Genomic DNA, 10,724 nt, shown 5'->3' with positions numbered 1-10,724 from the left:
TCCACGATGATTTTTGACATGATTTAAATTTACTGTCAATATAAATACTTTGTACTTTGCAAAATACCTCTAAATTTGATATCGTTGAAAATCCAACTATGTCATTAGCTTTGTCATTCACTAATAAAAAAATTATCTTGTTTATTATTTTTTATTTCATATATACACACAAAATCGTGCAGTTCGAAAATGCTATTTGGTAGTTTTGGACGAACACTTGATTTAATTAATACCATATCGCTAGTAGTTATTGTTTCTACTTAATTATTTTTAATTCTACATGTAAAAGTATAGACGGTTTTAACAAAATATCATTAATAGTTTATCTTTTAAGAGTTTTACTAATTTTTTGTCGATTTAATAATTTTTGTTCTGGTTTTGGGTGATTATATTCTTTAGATTCTTCTATTATATTAAAATTTACGATTTTAAATAACAACATCAACGTTGTGTATCATTTTTTAGAAGCTCTTGGAATCGAAACTTAAAACCATCAATAATCACTATTTTTTTAATTTTTTTCGCTAATAAAGAATTCCATTTTAAACATAAATTTTAACAAGAAGAATTTTAATACAAAATTAACCCACATATGGTACGATTCATCAATTTTTATGTTAAATTAATAAACAAAATGCATAGAAATTATGTCACACTTCTTGATCATATAATCTATTAATTAATCACTTTGTGACGTTTACATTATCTGTTCGATCTTTTTAGCAATATTAATAATCTCAGTGTGTAAAATTTTAGTGTGCACTCCGCGGATGTGATTTCCCAGCGTCGATAGACAACTGCAATTCGGACACCATATCACCACATAAATTACCATTATTATTAATAATCATAATTTGTTAAGATAAACCCGGTCGTAGCCCATCATTTTTATTACTTTTCTGTCTCATTTTTGTAATATTTTATTCAAAAGACGAACACTCTTCAACGAAACCGAGTTCTGGTACCACACATGGAATCCGTCCAAGTTTTGTTTATCTCTTATATAAGATAAAATTAAAAAAAGAAAAATAAGTAAATATCTAAAAATATCCCGTGTGCTTCAATGTTTTGCCAATGCTTTGCGGGTCTTTCACTCGGTACTCGCACAAACAAGACGTCGCAAATAATTATTTAATACTTGGATACTCCGATAAGTTATTTCGATAAGAATGAATGTGTTGAATCTATTTTAATGCTGTTTTATTGCTTAGAACGATTAGATACCTGGGCCGCAATTCACCTAGCTGTATATTTACATTTTATTTATGGGACACAATTTATCGAACCCCCATTAAAATAAATAAGAGTATTTATTTAAAAGTTAAAGTTGATTTATAAGTTCTTATTTTTTCCTTTTTGAATTGAAGACGCCACGGGAAGAACTGCTTTCGCACTGCTTCCGTGGAATTTATAAGTTATCTATTTTATTATATTATAATTAATACTAATCATAATTTGTGAAATTCTATCATTCATTTTTATAATATAATTAAATAATTCATAAATAAATATAAAAAAAATGTGTGTTATTGTAAATAGAGGAATATTAAAGGAGGTATAGGGGGCAGAGCCCCCATTAATTTGTAAAAAAAAATTTTTTTGGGTTCGTGATGGATAGTATTGTCTACTTTGGAATGCTTGCCCGATTATTTTAATATTTTTTCGATGCCATTAACTCTAAACAATGAAATTCAATAATAATTTAAATGGAATACAAAAAATAAAGGGTAACATTTTGTTACGAAACGAACGTTTAAATTTCTAATTACGTTGAACTTAAATCTTAAATAATGTTTTAATTCCCAATAATGGTGAACACAAAACTTGAATAACGTTAAAATAATTAATAATGAAAAAAATAATTTGTTTTGTTGATTCAAGCCATGCTCAGAATCGCTTTTATAACACAGTTGACCATGATCCTAGGTTATGTAAAAAAAAATTATACTTTAATCAATTTGACAATGCAATGTTATTTACTAAATGTATTTTTAGTTTATAACATTATTCCAATAACATGAATTAGTAAGATTGGTCGGCATCCCATGCTTTTTTTCTCGAGTGGATAAAACGTTTTTGTCGAAAATTCAAACGTGGAAACTTAACTTTAAAGCGCTTCGGTAATAAAATAAGTAAGGTATTAAAATAGCTATCAGGGGATTCTAAAAATTCCATCAAGATTGAGCAAGATATTTTAGTTCCAGAGTTAAAATAATTTCTAATAAATTTTAAGAACGTTATCTAAATCATCTTTTAGACATTGCACTTATTTAATTATTTTTCTGTTTTTTTAAATTTAAAATATCTCTACAGTTTTCTAAATGTGTATAAGTATATATCATTATTTTTTTTATTCCTAAAAATATGCCCTGGGCTATGTCCTGTTCTTACATCTATCATTATTTCTCAAACAGTCTGTCACGCAGAATTAAACACAAGCGCAATAGATATTGAATTATTAAATTAAGATATGTCTTTATATTTATCTAAACATTTTTTTAAATTTACTAAACTGTTTAACTGTTTTTTTTTTAACTGTTTAATTATTCTACCGATTGTAAATTGTCATACTCTTAAAATATTTTATTTACAAAAATATATGTAAATAAATAAATAAATACATTAATATCTATTTTCTATATTATATACATTATTATTATTTAAAATAGTACATTCAATTATATATAATTAGAATAGAACAAATTATGAAGACTTTAATTTTTTTTTTTCATTTTGGTGTCTCGACAAAATGAGTTTTGTGTAGTCCTCAAAGAGCTGCAATATTTCAACTTAATATTAAATTGTTGAATTTGAATGGTTTCTCAATTTTTCAATCTTCTTTAAGAATTAGATTCCATCAATTTAATTTCCATTAGACGTACTCGGCGTTTATAAATGGGTAGTAAATTAATCTTTAATTGACAAAGTACTAGTCCTTCGTTGGCAACACCATGAATCATAACATCATTTTGTCTTACAAGAAAAGTAAAATATCTGAATACAAAAGAAATTTGTCCTTTTAATAATGTATGCATTAAAAAAAAAAAAACAGATACTTGTTCATACTTCTCTGCTAATTTAATATTTTCCATAGCTTTATGGACATCTCTCATAGTGCATTTTTTTTTTTCTAAAATCAAGTTGCCTATTTGTTGTATTGTAAAAGCCATACAATTAATTATACTAAAATCACCAGGAATAGCCATAAAAGCCTAAAATACAATTTCATATATAATTAAATCATATTTCTTAATAGATATAATCACCAATTAATTATCTTGCTTACTTTTAAAAACATTTTATAGGCATCTTGAAAATTGTATGCTAAGATATATTGATATCCGATTAATGGGTAAATTTTAAAAGTATCATGTAAGAAAAATAATTTCAAACATACTTTCATCTAAAATCATATTATATAAATATTTAACACAGTATATTAAATTATTATGAAAATTAACATACTATTTTAATACTCCGATTGTAGAGTTTTTTTTTTTCGCAATCTTTCGCATAATATATCCAAGTACTGCATAGTATATTAGATTTTTCGGCGATAGAAAATGTATTTTTCAATTTACTTAAAATGTCACCGTTTGCTAGATGTTGACCTAAAAAATAAAGACAGTATTAGAATATAAGAATATAAATCACAAATTCTTAGTGAAGTGAAATACTGTAAAACTTCAAGTAGTAAAACAAAATACCACCAAAAATCTAATATAATATTACCATCAAGATTTTGAGAAGGGAAATTATTTAATTTTTAAATTTTTTAGGAGAAATACTGCAAATTGAACTTAGAAATAGTTTTGAATTTTTTTTAACACTAGAATATACTTTAAAACAAGTTAATTAATATTAGTCAACCCCTAATTTTTATTTAATATTATATCTACAATTTAAAAATAAAAATTATAGAATTTCAAGTCTACGATTCAAAAATTATCACGTACTATAATGTATTTCTTATGGCATAAGATATTATTTTTAATATGTAATCAAATATTTCATGTATATAATTAAGTAAATAAACAAATAAATAAAAGCTTAGTCTGAAGTAATTATTATTATATTTGTGAAGTATGACGGGTTTCGAATTAAAAATTCATCCTAGGGGGTAAGTTAGTCCTACAGAGTTAAGTTCAGTTGTGACTAAATAAGAAAAAATAAAATTGCAACTGTATATGAAAAAATAAAGGAAGGAATTCATTGAGAAAAATAAGTCGTTTTACATAGAGTTAATTAATTTTAATAGAAGAAAGTATTTTAGATGAATTTTAGGTATATTTACTTACCCAACATATCAGGGCCCCAGATCCGTACCGGATCAGAATTCAATAATTTTCCAAAAAATTCTAATGCCAAATTATCAAATTCTGTATCTTTGTTAAATACAGTTATATTTTTTGTAGATCCTATTGCCATGTCTTTCAAATTAATAAATATATCTTTAAGGTTTTTTAATGAAGATTCCTTAAAACATATAGTTAAAAATAATATTGTTGTTGGAATAATATATAAAACGTTTTAAACATACATTAAACTCAGATAAGTCCATTTCATCTTCTAAATTCAATTTTCTAAGTATTTTCAGGGCCTCAGGACATCTTGGATTAAATTGCAATGCTTTTTTAGCATACTCGCGAGCCTCATTATCTTGGTGACGGACTTGAAACAATTTTGCCAATACTATGATTGCTATAAAATAAAGCATAACATTTATACAAGTTCAGAGAATTTTAAAAGGTGATAAAATATTTTAAATAGATACGTTCAACATCTTTAGGATTTTTCTGCATCATTTCTTTCAACAATTTATCTGCCTTTTGAAATTCTTTAAGTTCTAAATAAACATTGACCAACCGACCACAAGCTACATTTGTCAAATGTATATAATATAAACAAGGAGTAACTCCAGATAATTGTTTTAAGAATTTGACGGCTAATTCAAGTACTGAGCAACTGTAGTCATATTCTCCAAACCTTTAATTAAAATAAATATTTATAATTTATACAATGATTTTTTTTCTACATTTATCTTACTTAAAATATATAAGAGCCATATCAATAATCAAGTCAACTGAGAAGCGTGTTAATTGGTAACCATGTGTCAAAACCACAACATTATGATAAATATTATTTAACTCTTTTTTATTGATTATGGCTATCAAACCTAAGCCAACCCAGGCGTCCAGACAGTTTGGAACTTCATTTACTACCTAAGATATAGAAAACAAATTAGTTAAAAAGTATATACATTAGAGAAAAAAATTAAAAGAATTACTTCTTTTAGATAAGTCTGAGCTTTGTATATTTTATCTTCAACATTTGAATGCACATACAATAAACTAAGCTTTACCTTAGATTTATTGCATTTTGGGTTCACACGTAAATATGTTTCCAAGCACTTTTCAGCCTAAAATTCACAAATATTTTGATCATATCTGTACCTATTTAAAATTAAAATATGTTTCTTAATGATATTACCTTCTGAAAGGAACAAATAATGATATACATTTTTGCGAGACCATAATATGAATATCCAATGTCATTAGGATTCATAATAACTGCTCGATAATAATATTCAAACGACCGATTATAGTCACCCTAAAATATGTCATAAATTAAAATTTTGTTTTGTGAAGGGTTTTTAAAAATAACAAATAATACCTTTAATTCATAAGCTTGACCCAAAAAATCAAGACATTTAGTTATTCGGAATAAATTCCTTGATCTTTGCAATATAATGTTGTAATATCGTATGGCTTTATTACTTCTCCCTTGCTTGAAATAATCAAAAGCTATTTTGAATAAAGTTTCTATTTTTATGGTTTTAATGGTCAATTGATTTGAAAATTTTACAAATAGATTAATAGTATGTGGGGATTTACTGGATTTAATTAACAGTGTGATCGAAAGACCTACTAATGCAAGCACACAATTTGAGTTTAACTTTAAAGCTAATTCAAATCCCAATCTTGCTTTTTCAATCTCTCCTAATTGCAAGAAATTATACGACATATCTGTTCGAATATATTCAGATTTTTCTTTGTTTTCACGCAATAACTTCCATTGTTTGATAAGATTATTTTTACATCGGCTTACATCAATTTCATCAATTGATTTTCCAAATGTAAACGGTATACAATCTAAACCATCCGATAACATTTTAGATAATTTTAAATCAGCTGCACTCATCGTTTCATTATCTAATAAGCAAACGAAGGCCCTGCCTAATAAATGATTCTGTAAATATTTTAAATTAAAATGATATATTTTTAAAACATTTAAATATTATCATTATTGATTTACCATGTGATTCATAACAATTTTATTTGCATTCAAATACAGAAATTCAATATCCTCAAAAAGTTTTTGACGTTCACATTTGCTTTTTTCCCGAATAGCTTTTTCCATAAGATGTGCAGCCAACATATCTGTACCCCTAATTAAATTCTCTTCTCTGTTTGTGAGTTTTAAATCGCCATTGCTACAGTACATATCGTCTATCTCAATCATGGAATAATCATTTCCTCTTAAGTGTTTCTGTAACAAAATATTATTAAACTAAAACATAATTTAACACAAATATTAGTATTCAAATATTCAGACAAACCCGTACGTAGCATTCCATCCTGAGGTGTCAATTGTTCTGCAAAAATATTTGTGATGTCAATTCTAAATATTAATGATCTAAATTAATGAAATAAAATGTATCAAAAAACATGGTTAATTTATAGATACTTAATATTAGTAGCATGTATATGTGTGGATAAATAAAAATTTATTAAAACTCCAAAACTATAACAAAAAATTTCATAAAATTAATAAGACTAAAAAAAATTAAGGTTACCCTAATAAAAATAAAACACTAACCCAGTGTCGCGACTACAATTATATGGTATGGTACGTGTATGAATAAAATTAATGGGCCTTTCTTGAAATTATAAAATGTTATTAATATATAAAATATTTTTCAAAGAAACAATTGTACCATAAATAAAGTTACTATTAATAAAATGATTTGTTAAAAACTACGAAAAGTTTAAAAAAAAATTATATTAAAATTAATAATTTTTATAAACATACTTCTTAAAATTTCTGGTTTATACTCATACAAAATAAATATATGAAGGTAAGAAACACAAATATACTCAAATATGATATTATTAAAATTACAAAAAGTATTTGTAATTATCAATGGCATGCCCAGGAATTTTTAAAATAACAAATAAAAATATGAATCATACAAAAACAGTCATAAGATTAATTAGCGATTCTCTGGAACTAAAGTTTCATACATACTTCTTGTTCGAGACTCATAAAATGTAAGCAGCCAAGACGTTCCTTGATTTAAACTAGCCCAAAGTTTAGACTTTAAAATATTTAGCTTAGAAAAAGCTCTCTCATATAAACAATTTATGACAGGTATTGTATTGATTTATAAAAATTAATAAAAATATCTATTGTCAGATTGACTATTAAGTAAGAAAAACAAAACAAATCAGTTGTTCATCTTACTAGCATAAAGCATTATTAAGAAAATAAAGCTTCAACAATTACTGGGTGTACAGCAACTCAAATATCTACTGCTTATAAGCAAGACATTTTTAATAATCGGAACTATATGAAGAAAATAATTAGTATTATATCATTTTTCTCCCATTAAGGACTTGTTTTTTGTGGGTATGATGAAAAATCTGCAAACTCTAATTAAGGTTTGTTGTTATTTATTGTAATTTTATAGTTATTAAATAAGTAAAAAAAACAACATGAAATTAAAAGGGTTCAAATTATTCCTTACTTTTTATTTTAATACTAATTTGTTTTTCTAGTATTGTATTTTATTAATTAGCTTGTTTTTAATAGCAAAATTCAAAGAGATTTGTAAAGTCTTTTCAGACCAAGATTCTGAGTTTAAGACATTTTATAACACTAAAATTAACTACTCTAACAAAACTGTATAAATTAAATACTAACTGCATTACTGATTATATTTAAACAAAAGTAAAAGAATCTGGAATGTATACAATAATACGCCATAAAGCCAAGTTATAATTTTATTGTTTTTAATCTATATTTCATGTTGTTTTTGGGTTAAAAACTACTTTTTAATAATTGTTTATTTCACCAATATCAAATTCTATAATTTAAATAATATATTTTTCAACTAAAAATTATTTTATTTTTTATGTAATATAAAGTATTACTAATACGTGTTACAAGTAAGAACAATTATCTATTTGAGTTAGATATGTCAACAGTTTGAATGTACAAGAATGTTTTCTTTGCTTTAATAATTTTTTAAATGGTAAAAGGGCTGAGCATATTTTGAATAATATTTTACTAACTATAAAGAATGCACAATTATTTGATTTACCTATAGTAGCTTAGTCATATGATGTAGCCAATGTCATGTCAGATACAACATTAGGTGTGTAAACTAGATTAAGAAAAATATTTTCTGTAACAGTATACGCACATTGGATGGTGCACAAGCTTAATTTATTTATAGTGAATATATGCAATTATATCAAGATATTATTACATAAGTTAAATAAATTAAATTAAAATAATTTAAATTCTAAAATGTAAAAAGTAATTTTATTCTAAACTGTAAACTACTTTAAAACATTTTATCAATGAATTTAGGATGCAAGAAATTCTTTAAATTGTAATTTTTGATTACGTTTCCCAACCTTTTATGAATCAATACCTTTTAGAGTTGCAGAAAAATTAAAAATATAAGAAGATTGAGTATTATATGATTATGTGAAACTCGTTAATCATGCTATACAAGTAAAAACTAATGTAAATTGGTAAAACTTGTCATTGTTCTTTTGACAACCACTTGCCTTTAGCTTACAGTACCTATCGTTATTGCACCCCGTTCACCTATGCATCACAAGAAGGAAATGGGGGCTGCCACAAGAATGGTCACTACTATAACAGCAATTTCATATTATTTTCATTGATAAATTTAAATAAAAGTATGTCACCATATCGTGCATACGTCGAACAGATTACATTGTACCATAGCATTACAAATATTGATAATTTCAATTTAATTCACATTGGGTCATCAATTCATATACAAATATAACTCACAATTCTGAATACACATTGTTGAATGTTTTATAATGTAACGAATTAAAATGTCTGAAACTTGATTATAAGTTTTTGTTTTTGTAACGCTTAGTGAAAAAAATAATAACGCAACGGTTCGATCGTGTTTCTAATACTAGTACGACTGCTGCGAACCACGTTGCAGTAACGCAGTAATGATAAAAAAAGTAATAGTAATGTTAACGTCAATCGACGTGCTCACCGTTCAGAACCGCTTTCCAGTGCAGTCGCTAACCGTGTTCGGGCGAAAGTCTTCCAACAGCACTCGGTATCACTGCGCTGCCGCAAACGGACCAAGGCGGGTCGATGGTTAAACGGACGTCTGCGACACTATTCTGTTATTGTCGTGAATGACGTGGGCCCGTGCGACCGGCGAAGAGGAATACTCGGCGACAATGGCGCAAATAGGACGACACACATGTTGGTATGGCGCACGCACTGCACGAGGCTCGTTTGCGTTAGCCCTGTCGTCGTATAGTGGGGCGAGGGCAGGAGAATGAAAATTGACTGGGGAACGCGTCGTCTGCACGTGGTTGGTGATAACGATGGGCGATTCATGGAAAAAAATCGATGTGTTAATTGATTTAAATCGTAATGAAAAGATCGGTTCACTTTATATGCGGTTTTCTTTAATCAGTTGATGGCATTATTTTCAGTTTTGCCTGCGCTCTAGGTGAAAATTTGATGAAAATATACGAGTATTATGTGTAATATTTTTTAATTTGTATTTCATAATCGAATCAATAAATAACAATGAATCAATGCGCATAAAATATCGGATCAACGATTCTATTCACATAAGAGATCGAATTAATGGTTCGATTCGATCTTTTAAAAGATAGGACCATAGAGATTGATTCCAAAAATCGATTCATCGCATGAAAAATATCGATTCAAATCGCCCTTCACTATAGTGACTATAGTCCGAGGGGACAACTAGTGATGAGCGTAATTGAGATATCTCGATTATCAAAATAATAATTCTATTTTATAACAGAGAGATTATTTCGAGTGATATTTCGATTATCAAAATAATAATTCGATAATATACCCGAAAGATTATTTCGAATGATAGGGTAAAGTGTACAATTATTGGCGCCCTTTAGAAAAGTTTATATTTATTTCCATGATATTTCCATTGAACTATATGATAACTGGAACGCTCACTAGACAGTGTTGCCCGAGCGATTGTGTTAAAAAAAGATAGCATATCAATCAGGTGTTTCCTTCTTTGTTTAACATGTACTGCTATATAGGAAAATATATTTAAAAATCGTTTTGCTTTCAATTAAAAATGATTTAACAAAATTTTTAAGGTATTTAAAACCGTGAATCTGTTGCAATATGTGTTTGAAAACAAAACTGGTTATCAAATAATTATTTTTAAGCTTGAAGGCTTAAACTACCACATATCAAGTACTAATGAATGTATGTAGTGTCAGTGATAGAAATAATTTTCTGAACCAAAAAACTAAAAATTATTAATAATTACAGACATTCGTTAGTGGCATTTATATTGGAGAGAATAGATGTTTCCCTCATATTAAATATATTAAACATCACTATAAATATATATTTTTTATAAAGGTTTTTAG

General features: G+C 26.7%; 1 protein-coding gene across 4 annotated transcripts; it reads right to left on the bottom strand.

Annotated features, from left to right (window-relative positions):
* Window positions 1–2,683: 2,683 nt before the first annotated feature.
* On the bottom strand, window positions 2,684–9,714 carry LOC112685024 (RNA polymerase-associated protein CTR9 homolog). Of its 4 annotated transcripts, none has more exons than XM_025556774.1 (14): window positions 9,332–9,714; window positions 6,620–6,696; window positions 6,316–6,549; window positions 5,674–6,249; window positions 5,491–5,610; window positions 5,288–5,419; window positions 5,047–5,222; window positions 4,775–4,986; window positions 4,541–4,701; window positions 4,299–4,476; window positions 3,466–3,611; window positions 3,287–3,403; window positions 3,067–3,212; window positions 2,684–2,994 (listed from the first exon to the last, which is right to left on the bottom strand). In XM_025556774.1, exons 2-14 carry the CDS (start codon window positions 6,635–6,637, stop codon window positions 2,841–2,843), a joined length of 2,370 nt encoding a protein of 789 aa, XP_025412559.1. In that variant the 5' UTR covers window positions 6,638–6,696; window positions 9,332–9,714; the 3' UTR covers window positions 2,684–2,840. The 4 variants fall into 4 exon arrangements, with proteins under 4 accessions (XP_025412559.1, XP_025412562.1, XP_025412561.1 ...); XM_025556777.1 differs by having other exon boundaries at window positions 6,626–6,696; XM_025556776.1 differs by having other exon boundaries at window positions 6,620–6,655.
* Between the last annotated feature and the right edge of the window lie 1,010 nt (window positions 9,715–10,724).

The sequence above is a fragment of the Sipha flava genome, unplaced genomic scaffold, assembly GCF_003268045.1.
Source record: "Sipha flava isolate LNK unplaced genomic scaffold, YSA_version1 262_pilon_pilon, whole genome shotgun sequence".
In the NCBI taxonomy this organism is placed as follows: Eukaryota; Metazoa; Arthropoda; class Insecta; order Hemiptera; family Aphididae; genus Sipha; species Sipha flava.
Note: the sequence above shows the minus strand (reverse complement) of the source record. Positions and strands in the feature narration are given on the sequence as shown.